We start from the raw sequence: 22,301 nt of genomic DNA on the forward strand, positions 1-22,301 counted from the left end.
AGATAGAGGTAAAAACTTAACAATAAAAAATACATTTTGGGGATTTACATCAATAATCAAATAACAGATCTTATTCTAATTGCCATATCTTATGTAGCCATATCTTACAGGGAAGTTGTGTGATTGGTTATTTAGATTAGTGTTGCCTAATTTGGCTTTGTGGTGCTGTTAAATAGTAAAATATGACTGGCTATTGTCATGAAATTCTACTCAATATCACCCAGAGCAGAACTCCAATGTATAGTTAGCAGAGTAAAAACTTGTAGAATTGTAGGATTCCCAGTAAATAGACAAGAGGCAATTGTATTTCATCCAGCAGAGCTTTACTGCTATTGAAGGCAAAGTAGCACAATGGTCACAAATCCAATACATTCAGGACTGGCACTGTCCATAAGAACTCTAGTTGCAGCAGACTTAACTTAAACTTATAATAAATTATAATAAGTCTAAACCTTAACACTAAGTATACTATGTACAGAACACCACACCAAAAGGAAAGAAAGACAGAAAGGAAAGTGAAACCCAGGTTCAGCTTCTCTGAAGGAATAATCCAAACATCATGAACCTTCTGCTTGTTTCTTTCACACAGAGAAGCTTCCAGAAACCATCTTGAATTAATTAGAATAAGAAAGATCTCTACATATCAGATCAATACTTTCTGTACTAAGAAATGCAAACTCACAGCTATATGGTAAAAGAATATCAGGGCATTCAATATAGGTAGATCATGAGTTTGGATTGCACAGAAATATATCAGTTTTTTTTTTTGTTTTCTGTGCAATTTTAATAATACAGGGTTCCTCTATAGGAGGCTTGGGCACATAAACCCTAAATATGTCACTGGACACCAACTCCCATCAGCTTCAGCCAGCACGGCCATTGGTCAGGAATGATGGGAGTTGGAGTCCAGCAATGTCTTGAGGGTCACAACATACCCACCTCTGCTCCATAGATTACACTTGAATATTCCTAGAATGTCTAATGATTGGAACAAAAGTTGATAACTTATTACAAATACTCATCATTATTAGGAGAATGTTCTCAACATTTCCAACACTTGGAAGTGTGTGTAAGTAGGAAGATGTGAAGGAAACAAATGTGCTTGAAGTGTTTCCTGTTAGTTTTGTACTGCATTTTACAAAGCATAAATTGTATTGCCTTTTTAACTTGTTAACTGCCTTTAAAAAGTGTGTGTGTGTGTGTGTGTGTGAAATGTGAGGATGGGGGTGTTTGCTGTCATTTTGTTGCCTGAGAACATGGGAGTGTGAAGACTTCAAGCAGGCTCTGTCCAGAAAAAATTATGAAGACAGGCATGCAATGGACTAACGATTTATGCATTGCTATGAAAGTCTGTATTTTTGGAACAAGAAGACCAAGAAGAACCCTCTCTTGGGCTCAAGGGAGAGAAATAAATTGTATTCAACTCAATATATAAATAATACAGCTTGTTCAGTTGTTGCCATCCTAACAAGTAAAGATTCATCTTCAAGTTTTGTTTAAGGAGTCTATTTTACTACAAAGGTTTGGGGGTGAAACTGCAGCACAAATCTGAATGACTCAAAAATAGCTAACATTTTCCAGCATGAAGATTGGTTTTGGCAAGTTATTCCAAAGTTATTAAAAAATATGTGCTAGCTTTACTACACAGTTAATTAGACTACAGTGTTGAAAATCAATTTCACTCACTTATATCACTTTATTTCATAGAAATACTTCATTTCAAATAAACCTTAAAATTTACCTTTGATGATATGCACTCACTATAAAGACACTACTGTGTTACTACATTAGTCCAAGAAACTGGGATGATAAAGTAAAACATAAAGTGATCACTGAAGCACTACACTCTATTTTCCTTTCAGATATCTGCCTAAATTTTATACTTCATCATCAGTCTCCACATAGCAACTTTGATCTCCTTGTTCCTTAGTGTGTAGATCGTGGGGTTCATCAAAGGGAAGACCACAGTGTGGAAAAAAGCCACTATCTTGTCAAAGGGGAAATCTTGGAAGGGGCGGCAGTAGATGTAGATAGCCGGACCAAACATGATGAAGACAATGATGATGTGGGTGATGCACGTAGAGGAGGCTTTGCTCTTCCCTTGACCAGAGCCTGTCCTCACCTTGACCAGCAAAGCCCCATATGAAATGAGGAGGAGGATGAAACATCCAGTAGTGACCAGACCACTGTTAACAAACATGACAAATTCTAATGCATAAGTGTTGGTGCAAGATAGCTTGATGATCTGGGTGATGTCGCAAAAGAAATTGTCCAGTTCATTGGGGCCACAGAAAGGAAGTGGTATGATGAGAATCACCTGGATTATTGAATGTATGAATCCTCCTGCCCATGAACCTACAACTAACATCCAGCAAACCACTCTGGTCATCACAGTGGCATAGTGCAGTGGGTGGCAGATGGCTACATACCGATCCACAGCCATGGCAATAAGGAGGTTGATCTCGGCCCCACCCAGAAAATGAATGAAGAAAAGCTGCGCAATGCAGCCCCTGTAGGAGATGGTTCTGCAGCCAGCCAAGACGTTGGCTATCATCTTTGGAGGGGTGACACAGCTGTAGCAGATGTCCATCAAAGCCAAATTGGCCAAGAAGAAAAACATGGGGGATCCCAGATGGGAATAATTCAAAATGGTCACAATGATAAGGATGTTCCCAGGTAGGATGATGACATAGAAGAGCAAGAGGAGACAACAGAGGAACAGCTGCAGCTCCCAGTTCTGTGATAATCCCTGGAGAACAAACTCTGCCACTACTGTATAGTTCAGTTCCATCTCCACTACTGTATGGTTCCATTGTTCCATTTTTAGAGTGCATAGCTCTGCAGTCAAATAATGATGAAGATATTAAACAGGAAAAATCTACAAGGTGGGTTTCCCCTCTCCCCCCTTTCATCTCAAGGTTATATAAACAGTGCATACAGCCCATTGATTGGCTGATTTGTAAGAAACCAGTGGTCCAGTTATCGTTTGGGTATCTTGTCCAGCTATTGCTTTTTCAAAAGGCAAATGAAAAGTCAATTTCAAATGAAAAGAAGTTTATCATACTGGTATAGTTTTCAAAGTGCCAGGAATAGGTGCACTTTCTTGACTAAAGCTTGGTAATCTCTTTTTTTACCAAACATATATTTCCTCTAATAAACACTGGCTTCCTTGTTTTCCTAAACCCAGAGTCTCAGTGTGATTATATCTGGGGTAAAGCATGCTCCTCCAAGAGGGGTTCAGTATTCAGTTCAGCTTCGGCTGAGCATTCACCTCCACATGCCAACAACATAATCTGGGACCATTGTCCATACTGTCTGGGCCTTGATGCAGCCCAGCAACACCAAAAGGACCACAGGTTTTCCTTCCCTGTTCTAGTGAAAGAATTGCAAGGAGGGTTATTCTCTACTGGTCATTGACTGAAATAAAAAAATGAGAAAGATAGAGTGGTGGAATTTCTATTTAATAAGCATCAGTTCAAGGCTCATCTGTGCATTTCATATTTTAGTGCTCTTTCACTTGCTGCCCAACTTAATACAGTAGAAATAATGTTATGATTGGGTACTAATGTCCTCCTTGTTAGGTTACTGGTGTGCTAATAGTTTAGGCTGAGTGTTCAGTGTGTAACAAATTCTCTCTCTCCTCTGGGCAATATATATATGAGATATATACATCTTTTCAATTAGATACCCATCAGATCAGGAAGAGATAAGAAATATCCAGCTGTGGGCAGAAGTGGGTAGAGAGAACGAGCAAAAATATTTGATTAGAGAGATCCTGTGCTTATAGTGCCTAAATGGAGTTAAGAGAGTACAGAAGTTGTTCTCTGAAGATTTATTCCCTGCTTTAGGAGCGCCTGCTTGCTTCCATCATTCTTTGCCTGGATAAATAATGGGACTGAATAATCACAGGAAATAGATACACACACACATAAAGGTTCTCTCTCAGATACCCACATTATGGACCCGTGAAGTAGAAAATATGCAAACACATGAGTTTTCCAGAAGAGGGACCTCAAAATATTACCTTTCTTTTTCTGAAATTCGGTCCCTCCAAGAGAAAAGGCATGATTGTTCTTCTCTCATTAAAATGGTGCAAGTTTTAGACTATCTTTTGCAACATAGAAAACAATGAATGTATGTTTCCTTTTAAACTACTAATGAGAGAAAAACAGTTTAGATAAAGAACATAAGAACATAGGAACATAAAGAACATAGGAGGCTGTCTTATACCGAGTGAGACCATTCGTCTATCTAGCTTGGTATTATCTGCACTGACTGGCAGTTGCTCTCCAGGATTTTAGACAGGAGTCTTCCCTACCTGGAGAACCCAGGGATTGACTCTGTGGCCTCTGTACCACTTCACTATTGGTAGCAGAGAAAATTCAGAACCTTGCCCATCCCATAAAAGACCTTGTGGCTAAAGGAGTGAATACAGCCACTTCAGCTCCCTCATCCTATTCTTTTATCGCTCCTCTTGCTTTCTTGCAGAAGGAAGGAAGGAAGGGAGGGAGGAAGGAAGGGAGGGTGGGGTATGATGGGAGACAGAGAAGGCTGAAGTGTGAAGATGTAGCTGTCACTTACCCCCTGCTGCCACCAAGTGTATGACAGCCCTTGAGGCAGCGGCAGGTCTGCTCATCCTCCCTAGCTATATTACTTCTGGCCCTGGGAGAGCTGAAGGTGAGGAGGTGTGTATCAAAGGATAAGCTGGGCTCTTGGGTACAACCCTTCCACAGGCTCCCAAGGGCCTTATTATAAACCAAACTCCTTTTTCATTTATTTCCAATGCTTCAAGGCTACTTCAAGGATGTTGATTGGAAGCTTGTGGCTGACAACCCCATTTTGCAATCCTAACTACACTTATTGGGAAGTAAATATATTTGCATAAACATGCTTAGGAAAGTATGGTAAGGTGGGGGTGCCATGATGATTTTCTGGGGGCAGTACACAGGCTATGGATTTTCTCTTCTGCTACATTCCTCAAAGGAGACACATATTTGAGAACAATGACCAAAACACCAGGAGTTCTATTGCTTTTATTTTGTTTTTGTTTTTATATAAAGGTTTTGCTTTCTCAGTGAAAAATGGGTGTTTTTTATTTGGAAATATTTATATATGATTTTATATTAATATGATTTTTGTCATGTTAATACCATGGTTCATCCAAGGAACATGAAACAGTATCCATGTTCCCCAATGTACATTCATTGGAGTGTCAGAAAGCGATGATGTCTACCCTATTTGCATAAGATCTACACATCCATGAGAACCCTGTGCCCCATGAATCTTGGGAAGAGGGACTGATTGTGAAATCACTAATTTCTTTATTTCTTCATCAGTTTCCACATAGCAACTTTTATCTCCTTGTTCCTCAGTGTGTAGATCATGGGATTCATCAGAGGGAAGACCATGGTGTGGAAAAAGGCCACCACCTTGTCAAAGGGATAGTCCTGGAAGGGATGGCAGTTGATGTAGATGGCTGGACCAAACATAATGCAGGCGATGATGATGTGGGTGATGCACGTAGAGGAGGCTTTGTTCTTTCCATGGTTTGAGCTTGTCCTCACCTTTATAAGCAGGGCCCCATAAGAGATGAGGAGGAGGATGAAACATGCAGCACTTACCAGGCCACTGCTAACAAACATGAAAAATTCTAATGTGTAAGTGTTGGTGCAAGCCAGACTAATGAACTGGGTGACATCACAGAAGTAGTTGTCAAGCTCATTGGGGCCACAGAATGGCAGAGGGATGATGAGAATGACCTGGATTATGGAGTGCAGGAATCCTCCAACCCATGAACATACCAGCATACCCCAGCAGACTACTTGGGTCACCATAGTAGCATAGCGCAGTGGCTGGCAGATGGCCACATACCGGTCAATGGCCATGGCAATGAGAAGGAACATCTCAGCTGCACCAAGAAAATGAATGAAAAAAATCTGAGTGATACATCCCAGGTATGATATAGTCCTGCGTCCAGAGAATATGTTAGCCATGAGCTTTGGTGGGGTGACACAGCTGTAGCAGATGTCCAAGAAGGCCAAGTTGGCTAAGAAGAAAAACATGGGGGATCCCAGATGGGGGTCCTTACAGATTGTCACAATGATGACAAAGTTTGCAGGTAGGATGATGATGTAGAAGAGCAGGAGAAGAACACAGAGGAACAGCTGCATCTCCCAGAGCTGTGACAACCCCTGGATAACAAATTCTTTCACTACAGTGTGATTCCCATTTTCCATCCTTGCAGATGTAGTCCTGCAAAACAATTATATCTGAATTGTTAAACAATAAATGATTGCAATCCCACCGCCCCCATTTATACACCTTATTATAAATGCAACCAATTGGTAGGCTGGCCAGGAGCAGATCAAAATAGCTCACGGGTTCATGTTACATTCAGATTCTGTGGCTTTTGCGCAGAGAATTGATGATTGCCTAACAGCACTGTATGGGTTAGATGTCTCAGTGATATGTGGTCCAGCTGGACTGGATGGCTAAAATATGTTCAGAAAACCAAACCCAGGAGATGAGTCACATGGACTCCTCTGCAATTAGAACATGATGTCACTGATAGTGAAGAGGAGAAATTCATTTCAGTGTACAGTTAAAGCCAAATCGATCACATTGGCACTTTCAGGAACAATAAACAAACCACAACACAACTATTCTTTGAAACTTGCACTTATCTAAATGTATTGAGCCTGGGACCTTCTGAAGTGCAAAACAGATTACCACTGAGTTATGGCCCATTTCCCAAATCTAAGGATAACAAGACTGAGATTCAGTGCTGCTGCTGCTTCTGGACCCTATACCTTCCTTCCTCCAACCCCAGAGATTCTCAAGACCATGATAGAATGATCAGATCTGACTGAAAACCTTTTGCTGCCTGAAATGAGGAATAAGATCTGGCTTCCTCAACCTCAGCCCTCCAGATGTTTTGAGACTACAACTCCCATCATCCCTAACCACTGGTCCTGCTAGCTAGGGATCATGGGAGTTGTAGGTCAAAAACATCTGGAGGGCCGAGGTTGAGGAAGCCTGAATAAGATGGTGCCCCCACCCCACAATACCACACTCAGCTGCTGATAAAACTGGCAGCTTAACATTGCTTTGATACCAGAGAATCCTCAAGTACACATCAACTACAACCAGCTCAGGAGGCAAAGGGCAGGCCATATGGAACACACAGTTCTGCCCTCCACATTTCGCACCATCCAGCATTTGCCACTTGAAGCAGCTTCCTCAATTTGCATAAATGGTAGCGCTGGCCATACTTGCAGAGCTCAGGGACTAGGCACAGAATATTTTGTCATTTTCAGTTTTGTGGTTTCTCATTTTTCCAATTTTAAATTTCATTCCCCACATTTCAACATCAGCTTGATATTTGTTTTAAAAAGAGCCCTAATCAAAATCAATCAGCATTTTAATACAAATTCCTTCTAATTTTTTGCATTTAAAGTAATGACTACCCCCTTAAAGGGGACGCGGGTGGTGCTGTGGGTTAAACCACAGAGCCTAGGAGTTGCCGATCAGAAGGTCGGCAGTTCGAATCCCCACAATGGGGTGAGCTCCCATTGCTTGGTCCCTGCCCCTGCCAACCTAGCAGTTCAAAAGCACATCAGAGTGCAAGTAGATAAAAAGGTACCACCTCAGTGGGAAGGTAAACGGCTCCTCCGTGTTCTCTTTGCTTCCTTAGTATTGATTAGCAAGGAATATAGGAACATAAGAAGGGTCTGCAGGATCAGGCCAGTGGCTCATCTAGCCCAGCATCTTCTTCTCAGTGTGGCCCACCAGATGCCAGCAAGCAGGACAACTGGTATCCAAATTGAACCAAATGATCAATAGAGGAGCAAGGGAGGAAAACTAAAGCCATGTAAAAAGACAATGTAAAAAAGAGCAGAGATGAAACAAACACTTACCCTTTGTTCCCTTTCAATTTGCAGACAGCCCTTCTGGCAGAATAAATCTTCATCATCCTCATATTTATATTGCTTATGGAAGAAGTGCATCCAAGGATATACTGAGCCCAGAAGAAACACCTTCCACTGATCCCAGAGGACCTCATTAAAAAGGATAGCAATTTCTTTTATTTCAGTGGTGCTTCAAGGATATTGATAATCAGCATGAGATTTGACAACCCCATTTTCTAGTCACTTCCCCATTTAATTGTCATTTTTTTATTAAACCTCAACACAGAGTAAATAACAGCTCTCCTTTTTTGTACATGAATGATACATACATGGCTATGGACTATGGGTAGTAATAACACAGTTTTGTTAAATGATTATTTTTTATTTTTTAAACATTTTTATTAGTTTTCTCAGTAACAAACATCGCAAAAAAATAAACATCAAGAAACGACTCTTAAAGGGGAAAAGAGAAAAAGAGAAAAATAGGAAAAATGGGGGGGGGGAATCTATTTACATATTCAATATCAAATCCAAATATGGCAATGGGAGAGTATCCTCCTCCATTGTACCTGATGGCAGCAGACTAGTTTAGTGACTGTGTAGAAATATGGGAATCTGCCTTGTACTGACTCAGATCTACAGGTCAATCTGCCTCAGTATTGTCCACACTGACCTGCTCAGATCATAATGCAGTGTTGTTGGAAATAAAATTGTCTCTGCAGGGTCTTACAGATGAAGAATGAAAGATGGTTTATTGAGGAATGAGCAGATGATTAGGAAGGCCCAAAAGACTCTAAAGGATTAAAGGTAAAGGTAAAGGTACCCCTGCCCGTATGGGCCAGTCGTGACTGACTCTAGGGTTGTGCGTTCATCTCACTCTAGAGCCCGGGAGCTGGCGCCGTCTGAAGACACTTCCGGGTCACGTGGCCAGCGTGACGAAGCTGCTCTGGCGAGCCTGCACCAGTGCAGCACACAGAAACACCGTTTACCTTCCCGCTGTAAAGCGGTACCTATTTATCTACTTGCACTTAAGGGTGCTTTCGAACTGCTAGGTGGGCAGGAGCTGGGACCGAACGACGGGAGCTCACCCCGCCGCGGGGATTCGAACCGCCGACCATACGATCGGCAAGTCCTAGGCTGATGTTTTACCCACAGCGCCACCCGCATCCCTCTAAAGGATTACTTTGAGACAAATATTAATTCTGAGGTGGAAATAAGAGTCGTTTGGGATGCAAGTAAGTCAGTAATGAGAGGATTCCCTATACAACAAAATTTGATCAAGAAAAGGATACAGAATGAGAAAAAAGACAATATTCTGTCTCAATTAAAAGATAAAGAGAAGAACTTGAGATCTAATCCGAAGAATCAGCAGATTCAAAAGGAAATTAAAGCACTACAGATCTAATACTCCCAGATTATAAATCAGGAAATAGAATGGAAAATAAAAATGATGAGACAGAGAAACTTTGAATCAGCAAATAAATGTGGAAAACTGCTGGCTTGGCAGTTAAAAAAGAGACAGAAACAAAGTACTATTACTAATATTGTATTAGAAGGAAAGTCTATGGAGAATCCTGCAGAGATAAGAAGATGTTTTTAGAAATACTATAAACAACTGTATAAAAATGGAAAAGAAGATAATGGTAAAATCGAGCAATTTCTCCAAGTACATGGATTGCAAAAAAAATCCTGAAAATAAAAAGATCCTACTTAACGGATTGATCACAAAACAAGAGGTTGAGAATGCAATAAATCAGATGCAGCTTGGTAAAACACCAGGGCCAGACGGTTTGTCAGCAAAATACTATAAAACTTTGAAAGACTGGCTTATTCAGCCATTGATGGACGTATGCAATAAGATATTAAGAGGGGACAAAGCACCTGAAACCTGGAAGGAAGCCTTTATAACCCTGATTCCAAAACCAGAACAAGATAGGTCCAATGTGAAAAATTATAGGCCGATCTCATTACTCAATGTGGATTTCAATTTTTTTGCTAACATTCTGGCCAATAGGTTGAAGAAGGTACTAACAGATTATATTCATAAGGACCAGGCAGGATTTCTACCTGGGAGACATATGAAAGATAACATTAGGAATATAATCGATGTGTTAGAAAGATTGGAAGTTAAAAAAACCTCTAAAGCAATGTTAATGTTTGTAGATGCTGAGAAGGCCTTTGATAATGCTTCATGGAGTTTTATGAAAAGGAATTTAGAAAGTATTGAGGTTGGACAATAATTTTTAAATGGCATTAATGCTATCTATTTTGAGCAAAAAGCTAAAATTATAGTTAATAATGTGGTTTCAGAATAAATTAGAATTGAGAAAGGAACCAGGCAAGGGTGCTCACTTTCCCCTCTGCTTTTTATTTCGGTCCTGGAGGTTTTGCTAAACATGCTAAGGAAAGAGTAAGAGGTTAAAGGTATAACAGTAGGATCCAAACAATATGAGTTAAAAGCCTTTGCTCACAATTTGGTGTTAACATTACAAGACCCAGATTCCAGTGCAGTGAAAGCACTGGAGTTGATTCAAGAGTTCGGGCAAGTAGCAGAATTTAAGTTAAACAAGAGCAAAACCAAAGTACTGGCGGAAAAAAATAGATAATGAGGTGAGAAAAATCCTTCAGGAAAAGACAGGCCTTGTTTTTGTGTAAAAAGTGAAGTACCTGGGTGTGAATTTATCAGTGAAAAACTTGAATTTATATAAAGACAATTATGAGAAATTATGGAATGAAATAAAGAGAGAACTTGAGATTTGGTCAAATTTAAAATTGTCATTAATGAGCCAAATATTGGTGGTTAAGATGAATGTACTGCCAATGATGTTGTTTTTATTCCAAGCTTTACCAATTACTGATAATGTCAGATGTTTTAAAGAATGGCAGAAAGCATTGTCTAAATTTATCTGGCAGGGAGAAAACCCAGAATTAAATATAAAATATTAACAGATGCAAAAGAGAGAGGGGGATTTTCCCTGCCAGATCTGAAGATATATTTCGAGGCAGCAGCTTTCTGCTGGGTTAAGGAATGGATTCAAATAGATAATGCTGATGTGTTAGACTTTGAAGGATTTGACAATGTATTTGGTTGGCATGCATATTTATGGTATGACAAGATATTGGCTCATAAAGGTTTTAAAAATCATGTAATTAGAAAATCTCTATATAATGTATGGATAAGATATAAAGATCTCTTGGAAAGGAAAACACCCAGATGACTTTCACCAATGGAAGCTAAGGCTCAGAAAAAGTTGAATATGGAGAGTAAATAGTTGAAATATGATGATTTACTAGTGGAAGAAAATGAAGAATTTAAACTAAGACCATTTGACCAAATCAAAGACAAATTAGATGGATGGTTACAATATTATCAGATTAATGAATTATATAAATTGGATAGGAAAAACGGTTTTGCAACAGAAAAGTCCAAATTGGAAACAGAATTGTTAGATACTAATGTTAAAAAATCTCTCTAAAATGTACAATTTGTTGTTAGAATGGCATACAAAGGATGAACAAGTTAAATCTGTGATGATTGATTGGGCAAGAGATGTTGGACACAATATAATGTTGGAAGATTGGGAAAGGCTATGGAAGAAAGGTGTTAAGTTTACTGCATGTACGGTATTAAAAGAAAACATTATGAAAATGGTGTATGGTACTTAACCCCAGTGAAATTAGCAAAGATGTATCATACAAAGGATAATTTGTGTTGGAAATGTAAAGAAAAAGAAGATACTTTCTACCATATGTGGTGGACGTGTCCCAAGGTGAAAGACTTCTGGGAGAAGATTTATAATGAGTTGAAAAAAATCTTGAAAAATACATTTATTAAAAAACCAGAAGCCTTTCTGGTTGAATTGCCCAAAAAAAATGTTAGATTGTTTTTGTATGCCACTACAGCGGCAAGAATTTTATTAGCCAAAAACTGGAAATCACAAAAGATACCAAAGAACAATAGAAGAATGGCAGATGAAGATGTTGGACTTTTTGGAGCTGGCCAACCTGACTGGAAGAATCCGCAACCAGAAAGAAGAGGAGACCCAAAAGGATTGGAAGAATTTTAAAGAATATCTAGCTAAATACTGTAATATAAGATAAAGAGAAATCTCTTGGAATTAAAAAATTAGGCCTAGGGTTACAATAAGTTGATGTAGTTAAAAATACAAATGATTGGAATATTAATAATGGAGAAGAAGTTAGTAAATTAAAGAAGTTAATATTATTAGAAATATGAATTTGGAGAACTGCTAATTAGGTGATAAAATGAAATTCAGTTAGAGGGGATTCGAGGAAGTCAGTCATCAATGTAATACAATCAGGATTTGGAAGTTAAAATTCTTTTCTATGTGTTTTTCTGTATTTTTGTGTATTGTAATGTTTTTCTTTTGTCTTTTTTCTTTTTCTTTTGTACGTGACTAATGTGAAAATTAGTTTTAAAAATTGGGGGGTGGGGTAGTATTGTCCACACTGATTGACAGTGGCTCTCCAAAGCTTCCCTACACTTCCTGGCAATGCTAGGGATTGAATCTGGGAGTGTCTACATGCTCTTTCACTGAGCTATGACTCTTGCAAGACAGCTTTGATCTACAGAGAAGGGAAATGACTGGTTGTATGGTAAGGAGGGGTTGCCATGATGATTTTCTGGGGGCAGTACACAGGAAAAGGATTTGCTCCATTTCTGCACTCCCCAAAGAAGACACATATTTTAGAACAATGACCAAAACACCAAGACCTTTATTGCTTTTATTTTGTTTTTTAATAAAGGTTTTATTTCCTCAGTGGGGGAAAAAGTGGGGTCTTTTTTATTTGACATTATTTATTTGTTTTATTTTATGTTAATACCATGGTTCCTCCAAGGAACACAAAACAGTATCCATGGTCACCTGTTCCCCTATATTCATTCATTGGAGTGTCAGAAAAGGGTGCTGTCTAGCCTGTGCCCCATGAATCTTGGGAAGAGGGACTGATTGTGAAATCACTAATTTTTATATTTCTTCAACAGTCTCCACATAGCAACTTTTATCTCCTTGTTTCTCAGTGTGTAGATCATGGGATTCATCAGAGGGAAGACCACAGTGTGGAAAAAGGCTACCACTTTGTCGAAGGGAAAGTCCTGGAAGGGACGGCAGTAGATGTAGATGGCTGGACCAAACATAATGCAGGCGATGATGATGTGGGTGATGCATGTAGAGGAGGCTTTGTTCTTCCCATGGCTTGAGCTTGTCCTCACCTTTATTAGCAGGGTCCCATAAGAGATGAGGAGGAGGATGAAACACGCAGTGCTTACAAGGCCACTGCTAACAAACATGACAAATTCTAATGTGTAAGTGTTGGTGCAAGCCACCTTAATAATCTGGGTGATATCACAGAAGAAATTGTCAAGCTCATTGGGACCACAGAATGGGAGAGGGATGATGAGAATGACCTGGATTATGGAGTGCAGGAATCCTCCAAGCCATGAACATATCAGCATACCCCAGCAGACTACTTGGGTCACCATAGTAGCATAGCGCAGTGGCTGGCAGATGGCCACATACCGGTCAATGGCCATGGCAATGAGAAGGAACATCTCAGCTGCACCAAGAAAATGAATGAAAAAAATCTGAGTGATACATCCCAGGTATGATATAGTCCTGCGACCAGAGAATATGTTAGCCATGAGCTTTGGTGGGGTGACACAGCTGTAGCAGATGTCCAAGAAGGCCAAGTTGGCTAAGAAGAAAAACATGGGGGATCCCAGATGGGGGTCCTTACAGATTGTCACAATGATGACAAAGTTTGCAGGTAGGATGATGATGTAGAAGAGCAGGAGAAGAACACAGAGGAACAGCTGCATCTCCCAGAGCTGTGACAACCCCTGGATAACAAACTCTTTCACTACAGTGTGATTCCCATTTTCCATCCTTGCAGATGTAGTCCTGCAAAACAATTATATTCGGATTGTTAAACAATAAATGATTGCAATACCCCTGCTCCTTTTAAAATCGGGCTCCGGCGGCAGCAGGAGGCCCCATTAGCTAAAGTGGTGCTTCAGGTTAAGAACAGTTTCAGGTTAAGAAGGGACCTCCAGAACGAATTAAGTAGTTAACCCGAGGTACCACTGTACATTATTTACACAATGAGTCCTGTCTGAATGGCTGATTCTGCTTCCCTCCTGGAGCCTGATTGGTCTTTTCCTGCAGGGCAATCAGTTGTTGCATTCTAGGATCCTACTTGCCTATTGTTCTAGGATCCAAGCTTAGTACATAACACAGAGCCAGTGTTTTGTAGTGGTTAGAGTGTGGGATTAGTACCTGTGAGACATTCAGAAAAATTTTCTGACACTAAGAGCTGTTTAGCAGTGGAATAGATCCCCACAAGAGGTGGTGGACTCTCCTTCCGTGTGGTTTTTTAAAGAGAGGTTGAATGGCTGAAGAAACCAGAGGCCTTTCTCCTGGGCATGGTCGGCCAATTGGTGCCAAAGAAGGATAGAACTTTCTGTATGTATGCAACAACAGCAGCAAGAATACTCATCGCAAAGTACTGGAAGACACAAGATCTACCCACCCTGGAAGAATGGCAGATGAAGGTGATGGACTATATGGAATTGGCGGAAATGACTGGCAAAATCCGAGACCAGGGAGAAGAGTCGGTGGAAGAAGATTGGAAGAAATTTAAAGACTATTTACAGAAACATTGTAAAATTAATGAATGTTAAAATGATGTCGGAATGAAGTTAAGTGGTTTTATCAGTAATGTTATAAAGGAGTATGTAAAAATGGATTGTTAACAGGTGAAAATGTAAAGTTATAATATATTAAGATAAAGAATTAAGATAAAAACAAAGAGGGAAAGGATTTGCTGAATTAACCAACTGAACTGAATTAACCAACTGAACTGGAATACAAAAAAGGGAGGTGTGAGGAGGTCAGGGAAATAGGTAAATGAAAGACAAGACATGGAGAGATGGATTTATTTTTAATTGTTTTTGTTTTTTCTGTACTTTGTATTTTTTGCTTCTTCTTTTTTATCTCTTTTCTACTTTTGTAACTTTTTCTGAAACTTCAGTAAATATCATTTTTTTAAAAAATGAATGGCCTTCCAATTCTAAGATTCTATGAATTGGGTCTGGAAACTAAATGATAGCTAGTGCAGTCAGGCCAGGATCAGTGTTACATGCTGAAACTAGTTAAAGCTTCCTAACCTTATCCAGTGGCAACCCCACATATAACACATTGTAGTAATCTAATTTAGAGGTTACCAGAGCATAGACAACAGATGTTAGGCTATCCCTGTCCACAGGGTCACCAACTGAAGATGATGGAAGGCACTCTGCATCACTGAAGCCATCTGAGCCTCAAACAACAGCAATGAATCCCAATGTACCTCCCTCACATGGTAGTGAGAGCTAAATGAGGTGGGGGAGAACCATGTATGCCTTCTTGAGCTCCTTCGATGGAAGGTAGAACATAAATGCAAAGAAACAAAACAATCCTTTCCTTGTTGTTCTCTATTCCCAAGTTTGATAACACCTCTGTCAATTATATGCATGTTTTGCATTTACCTAGAAATAGGAATCAGGGACACATACAGCACTGATGCACGAGTACAATATTGATACAAACAAATGTATCATACATACATGTCTGTGTTTGTTTTTGCCTTCTGATGCCACTATTCCTTTTTTCATACTTCATTTTCTGTTCACAATCGGCCAAATTTATACAAGGAATATTGTCTTGATGATAGGAAAAGTATTTCCTTTGCAATTCAGATAGAGATGGGTAGATCTATCAGTTTCAGGTTCTCTCAGTTTCTCATCTTTCCAATCTTAAATTCTCTATATTTACACATCACTCCATGGTTTTTTTAAAAAGAAAACCACATAAATATTTATCATCATTTTATTGCAAATTTCTCCTAATATAAATATTTTTGTATGCAATTTTGAAAAATATACACAGATTTCTGCAAAACAATTTCTTTTGATCTAATCAATTCCGTTAAATATTATTTTCACTTATGTGCATTTTAATGCACATTTTGCTATATTATAAGCTATTCTGTACATATTACTTAGGTGTAGGACTAGGATGGTATTCACCTCTAGTCCTACTCAGCGCAGACACATTGAAATTATTGGACATGGCAATATTTTGTTCATTAATTTCAATGGGTCAACTATGAGTAGGACTTAGGTGACTATAATTCCTACACTGCAAAATTCAAACAGGTGCAAATTTCAAAGGTTGTCTTTTCTTTGGTTTGCATATTGTTCAGAAAACTAAACCCAGGAGATGAGTTACATGGAGTCCTCTGTGATCTGAACATGATGTCAATGATAGTGAAGAGGAGAAATTCAATTCAGTGTGCAGTTAAAGCCAAATTGACCACATTTGCACTTTCAGAAACAATAAACAAACAACAACTATTCTTTGAAACTTGCACTTATCTGAATGGATTGAGCCTGGGACCTTCTGAAGTGCAAAACAGATTACCACTATGGCTCATTTCCCAAATCTAAGACTAACAAGAGAGAGATCCAGTGCTGTTGCTGCTGGTGGTGGACCCTACACCTTCTTTCCTCCAACCACAGAGATTCTCAAGACCATGAGCAGATCTGGCAGAACTCTTTTGCTGCCTGAAGATATGAATTAGATCAGGCTTCCACAACCTCGGCCCTCCAGATGTTTTGAGACTACAATTCCCATCATCCCTAACCACTGGTCCTGCTAGCTAGGGATCATGGGAGTTATAGGTCAAAAACATCTGGAGGGCCGAAGTTGAGGAAGCCTGAATAAGATGGTGCCCCCCCACTCCATAATACCAAACACAGCTGCTGACAAAACTGGCAGCTTAACTTTACTTTGATACCAGAGAATCCTCAACTACACCTCAACTACAACTAGCTTAGGATGCAAAGGGCAGACCATATGGAACACACAGTTCTGCCCTCCACATTTCCCATCCTCCAGCATTTGCCACCTGAGGCAGCTTCCTCAATTTGTCTAAATGGTAGTGCTGGCCATACATGCAGAGCTCAGGGACTAGGGACCGAAGGATTTGTCATTTTCAGTTTCTTGGTTTCTCATTTTTCCTATCTTAAATTCAGTTTCCCACATTTCAACATCAGTTTGATATTTGTTTAGAAGAAGAGTCCTAATCAAAACCAATCAGCATTTTAATACAAATTCCTTCTAATTTTTGCATTGAAAGTAATGACTGTCCCCTTAAAGCAAGAGTAGGGAGCCACTAGTCCTCTAGATATTGCTGGACTACAACTGTCACCATCCCTGACCACTTGCCATGGTATCTGGAGCTGGTGAAAGTTGAACAACAGCTGGAGGGCTGCAGTTTAGCCAACTCTGCCATAAAGACTTGAGGCAGTCAGAAAATACAGCCACTATGCCTCCCATCCTGATCCTCCACCAGACCCCTTCCACATTCTCTTTGCTTCCTTAGTAGTGATTAGCAAGGAAGTTAAGAACATAAGAAGGGTCTGCAGGAACAGGCCAGTGGCCCATCTAGCCCAGCATCTTCTTCTCAGTGTGGCCCACCAGATGCCAGCAAGCGGGACAACAGCACTCTCCTCTCCTGTGGCTTCCGGCAACTGGTATCCAGAGTGAGCTGAATGATCAACAGAGGGGCAAGGGAGGAAAACTAAAGCCATGTAAAAAGACAATGTAAAAAAAGCAAAGATGAGACAAACATTTACCCTTTGTTGCCCTTCAATTTGCAGACAGCCTTTCTGGCAGAATAAATCTTCCTCATCCTCATATTTTATTGCTTATGGAAGAAGTGCATCCAAGAATATGCTGAGCCCAGAAGAAACACCTTCCACTGATCCCAGAGGACCTCATTAAAAAAGTTAGCAATAGCCAATTTCTTTTATTTCAGTGGTGCTTCAAGGATATTGATGGTCCCATTTTGACAATCCCATTTTCTAGTCACTTCCCCATTTAACTGTCTTATTTATTAAACCTCAGCACACAATTCAAATAATAGCTCTCTTTGTTTGTACATGAACTAATTATATGATACATACATGGCTATGGGCTTTGGGTAGTAATAACAGAGTTTCGTTAAATGACTGAAATGTACTCTAGTCTTCCCCAGCCTAGTGCCTTCCAGATGATGACAACTCTCATCAGCCCAAACTAGCACATGATGGAATACTCAGAAATGTATTAAACTTCAGAGACTTCCCTATGGCTTGAGTAAATTAATGATTTCAGTGTAGAGTAATAATAGCATAGATTTCAATGTAGAGTGATAATCATATCAGGGCTTTTATTCAGCTGGAACTCATCGGAACTCAGTTCCAGCAGCTCTCAGTTGGGCACCATTGTCATAAGACAACAACGGAGGTGTTCAGGGTGAATTCCAGCATCTCTTTTTCTAGAAAAATAGCAGTGATCATGATAATTTCCTATAAACCATTCACCATACTAGCAAAAGAACAGGGTGGGTCATAATATCATATATCAGAGGAGTCAAAGCATCTCACATTTTATCAGTTCATGGCTGTTTAGATAATTACTTTGGAGACTCTCCATTTAACACACTGTGTACATTTTAGCTGCTGTGAATGTCTTTATAGGGAAGAATGCAGGGAATCACATGTCTACCTTCCCACCAGAAATTGTTTCCCTGCTTCTCAGCTTCCTCATGGCTGACTTCACATCTTTGTTTCTCAGAGTGTAGATCAACGGATTCAGCATGGGGGTGATGATATTGTAAAGGACAGAGACCAGCTTATCTACTGAGAAAGTGGAGAAAGGCCTGGCATAGATAAAGATGCAGGGACCAAAGAACAATGTCACCACAGTTAGGTGGGAGGCACAGACATTGAGTGCTTTGCGACGTCCCTCAGGGGAGCGGATCCTCACCAGAATAGTGGCATAGGAGGTCACCAGGATGACAAAGCAGCTGCTTGAGATGAGACCACTGTTGGAGACCATGAGGAGTTCAATAACATAGGTGTCAGTGCAGGCCAGCTTGATGACAGGTGGGACATCACAGAAGAAGTTGTCCACTTGGTTAGGTCCACAGAAGGGCAGCCTCATAGTAAGGATGGTCTGGACTGTAGAGTGGATGAAGCCTCCGGTCCAAGAAGCTGCCACCAACCAGCTGCAGAGTTGCCTGTTCATGATATTGGGATAGTGCAGTGGCTTGCAGATGGCCACGTACCTGTCATAGGCCATGATGGTGAGGAGGAACATCTCGGCAGCACCCACAAAATGGAGGAAAAAGAGTTGAGCCATGCAGGCATCAAAGGAGATGCTCCTTTTCTCGACCAAGAAGTCCATCAACATCTTAGGGGCTGTGACGGTGGAGTAGCAAAGATCCAGGAAGGAGAGGTTACCCAGCAGGAAGTACATGGGTGTGCTCAGCCGGGGGTCAGAGGTCACTGTAAGCAAGATGAGGGTGTTTCCTGCTAGGGTGGCTGTGTAGACCAGGAGGAAGACCACAAAGAGGGTGGCTTGGGACTGCCATGATGGGGAAAGGGCTGCCAAGAGGAATTCATTGACCCGAGTGTAGTTTCCTTCCAGGTTCTCCATTTTTCCTATGAAAGTGTGGAGAGAAATTTATTTAGTTATTTATAAATTGCTAGCAGAGTAGAGTACTGTCTCACTAACAGGGAGGCCTTTTAATTAATCAAAAACTTCAATATCGATAACAGTGATCATTTGCCTCTAATCATCTCCACTATTGGCCAAAATTCAATTCAGCGCTCTCACATAGAACAAGGGAAAATTGATAAAGCTAATGTTCCAGCATTGTGTAGGAAAAAATGGACACCTGAGCTGGCTACTGTAGTTGAGACCGGATTGAATTCGCAAACTGCAATTAATTTAAGATCAACTATAATAAATGACCTATCAACAGATTCCTCCCTGCTGGTTTACTATAATCTCATTGAGTTCTTGCAGGATGTGGTCTCTGTTAACACAAACCCAGCCAGCAAGCCCCATATAGCTAAAGGATTCAGATGGTTCGACCAAGAGTGCTGCACGAAGAAGAAAGCCTTAAGGAGCTCTTATTTGGCCTAATGCTGGCCTAAACTATTTACCCCCAACTTATTTCAAAATTTAAAAAGAGTACAAAGCCCTTTTGCTTCAAACAAAACGCAGTCTGAACAAAACTCCTGGTCTCTCTTACTGAATGCTTCGCTAAACAATGAAACAAAACTCTTCTGGAAACTGGTCTCTGGCTTCCTGAGCAATAGCTCTCCAGCCCCTAGCTGTGCCATTCCAGCTCAGGTATGGGAGAACCATTTTAGAAATATATTCATGGAAAATTCAAATCTCCCCGCCAGTTTTTATGATGAAGATTCAGCAGAACTGTCACTGCTCCCACAATGGAGCCCGATTACAGTGGAAAAAGTCTACACATTAATTGGGAACCTGAAGAGTGGTAAGGCCCCAGGAAATGACTTTATCTTAGCTGAATTGATCCTCTTCTGGTGGCACTTTTACATAGTAAATAACTCGGGCAAAGTACCGTCTAGCTGGAAACATGCAATAGTAGCCCTAACCTTTAAGAGAGGCCAGCCAAATGTGCCTTCTAATTATAGGCCAATCAGTCTGCTTTCAGTTTTGGAAAGCTGTAGCCCCGCTTTCTCTGTAACAAACCGACAACTTTTCTAAATGACTATAATATACTATCTGAAGCTCAGGCAGCTTTCCGCGAGAACCACTCAACATCAGACCACTGTCTAATGCTGTCCCTCCTAGCTGAGAAGTACACCAGACCTCTACAGGGAATACTCTTTGTGACCTTTATGGACCTGAAATCTGCCTTTGACTCCATCCTCAGATTCCAACTATGGTCCAAATTACAGCTAGTACTAAGGATAAACACCTCCTGCATCTTATTAAAGCCCTGTATTGTGGAAGCAATTTGCAGGTTAGGTGCTTTGCTCTTCCCTTGACCAGAGCCTGTCCTCACCTTGACCAGCAAAGCCCCATATGAAATGAGGAGGAGGATGAAACATCCAGTAGTGACCAGACCACTGTTAACAAACATGACAAATTCTAATGCATAAGTGTTGGTGCAAGATAGCTTGATGATCTGGGTGATGTCGCAAAAGAAATTGTCCAGTTCATTGGGGCCACAGAAAGGAAGTGGTATGATGAGAATCACCTGGATTATTGAATGTATGAATCCTCCTGCCCATGAACCTACAACTAACATCCAGCAAACCACTCTGGTCATCACAGTGGCATAGTGCAGTGGGTGGCAGATGGCTACATACCGATCCACAGCCATGGCAATAAGGAGGTTGATCTCGGCCCCACCCAGAAAATGAATGAAGAAAAGCTGCGCAATGCAGCCCCTGTAGGAGATGGTTCTGCAGCCAGCCAAGACGTTGGCTATCATCTTTGGAGGGGTGACACAGCTGTAGCAGATGTCCATCAAAGCCAAATTGGCCAAGAAGAAAAACATGGGGGATCCCAGATGGGAATAATTCAAAATGGTCACAATGATAAGGATGTTCCCAGGTAGGATGATGACATAGAAGAGCAAGAGGAGACAACAGAGGAACAGCTGCAGCTCCCAGTTCTGTGATAATCCCTGGAGAACAAACTCTGCCACTACTGTATAGTTCAGTTCCATCTCCACTACTGTATGGTTCCATTGTTCCATTTTTAGAGTGCATAGCTCTGCAGTCAAATAATGATGAAGATATTAAACAGGAAAAATCTACAAGGTGGGTTTCCCCTCTCCCCCCTTTCATCTCAAGGTTATATAAACAGTGCATACAGCCCATTGATTGGCTGATTTGTAAGAAACCAGTGGTCCAGTTATCGTTTGGGTATCTTGTCCAGCTATTGCTTTTTCAAAAGGCAAATGAAAAGTCAATTTCAAATGAAAAGAAGTTTATCATACTGGTATAGTTTTCAAAGTGCCAGGAATAGGTGCACTTTCTTGACTAAAGCTTGGTAATCTCTTTTTTTACCAAACATATATTTCCTCTAATAAACACTGGCTTCCTTGTTTTCCTAAACCCAGAGTCTCAGTGTGATTATATCTGGGGTAAAGCATGCTCCTCCAAGAGGGGTTCAGTATTCAGTTCAGCTTCGGCTGAGCATTCACCTCCACATGCCAACAACATAATCTGGGACCATTGTCCATACTGTCTGGGCCTTGATGCAGCCCAGCAACACCAAAAGGACCACAGGTTTTCCTTCCCTGTTCTAGTGAAAGAATTGCAAGGAGGGTTATTCTCTACTGGTCATTGACTGAAATAAAAAAATGAGAAAGATAGAGTGGTGGAATTTCTATTTAATAAGCATCAGTTCAAGGCTCATCTGTGCATTTCATATTTTAGTGCTCTTTCACTTGCTGCCCAACTTAATACAGTAGAAATAATGTTATGATTGGGTACTAATGTCCTCCTTGTTAGGT

The 22,301-nt window shown here is 40.4% G+C and overlaps 5 protein-coding genes and 1 long non-coding RNA gene across 6 annotated transcripts; 1 reads left to right on the forward strand and 5 right to left on the reverse strand.

The window, feature by feature from the left end:
- Window positions 1–1,821: 1,821 nt before the first annotated feature.
- LOC310747139 (olfactory receptor 4N5-like) lies at window positions 1,822–3,289 on the reverse strand. The gene has a single exon (XM_083581490.1). The coding sequence runs from the start codon at window positions 2,819–2,821 to the stop codon at window positions 1,871–1,873; it is 951 nt and encodes a 316-aa protein (XP_083437616.1). The 5' UTR covers window positions 2,822–3,289; the 3' UTR covers window positions 1,822–1,870.
- A 1,276-nt stretch (window positions 3,290–4,565) lies between these two features.
- LOC310747210 lies at window positions 4,566–8,072 on the forward strand. The gene is made up of 3 exons (XR_014540901.1): window positions 4,566–4,685; window positions 4,793–4,904; window positions 7,941–8,072. It is a non-coding gene; the product is annotated as an uncharacterized lncRNA (long non-coding RNA).
- On the reverse strand, window positions 5,322–6,236 carry LOC310747162 (olfactory receptor 4N2-like; the record flags this gene model as incomplete). The annotated part of the gene is made up of 1 exon (XM_083581516.1): window positions 5,322–6,236. The coding sequence occupies one exon, from the start codon at window positions 6,234–6,236 to the stop codon at window positions 5,322–5,324; it is 915 nt and encodes a 304-aa protein (XP_083437642.1).
- A 4,733-nt stretch (window positions 8,073–12,805) lies between the features above and the next one.
- Window positions 12,806–13,812, reverse strand: LOC310747154 (olfactory receptor 4N2-like; the record flags this gene model as incomplete). The annotated part of the gene is made up of 1 exon (XM_083581507.1): window positions 12,806–13,812. The coding sequence occupies one exon, from the start codon at window positions 13,810–13,812 to the stop codon at window positions 12,889–12,891; it is 924 nt and encodes a 307-aa protein (XP_083437633.1). The 3' UTR covers window positions 12,806–12,888.
- A 4,561-nt stretch (window positions 13,813–18,373) lies between these two features.
- On the reverse strand, window positions 18,374–19,450 carry LOC310747143 (olfactory receptor 4Q2-like; the record flags this gene model as incomplete). The annotated part of the gene is made up of 1 exon (XM_083581495.1): window positions 18,374–19,450. The coding sequence occupies one exon, from the start codon at window positions 19,448–19,450 to the stop codon at window positions 18,506–18,508; it is 945 nt and encodes a 314-aa protein (XP_083437621.1). The 3' UTR covers window positions 18,374–18,505.
- A 1,114-nt stretch (window positions 19,451–20,564) lies between these two features.
- LOC310748546 (olfactory receptor 4N2-like) lies at window positions 20,565–22,007 on the reverse strand (the record flags this gene model as incomplete). Its single annotated transcript, XM_083584397.1, has 1 exon — window positions 20,565–22,007. The coding sequence occupies exon 1, from the start codon at window positions 21,537–21,539 to the stop codon at window positions 20,565–20,567; it is 975 nt and encodes a 324-aa protein (XP_083440523.1). The 5' UTR covers window positions 21,540–22,007.
- Window positions 22,008–22,301: the final 294 nt, after the last annotated feature.

Source organism: Podarcis filfolensis (genome assembly GCF_964270895.1).
Source record: "Podarcis filfolensis genome assembly, chromosome: 13".
Lineage (NCBI taxonomy): Eukaryota > Metazoa > Chordata > Lepidosauria > Squamata > Lacertidae > Podarcis > Podarcis filfolensis.

What these genes read in the sequence shown, in the direction of transcription:
- LOC310747139 (XM_083581490.1), bottom strand. Translation starts at nt 2,821, where the DNA reads ATGGAACAATGGAACCATACAGTAGTGGAGATGGAACTGAACTATACA.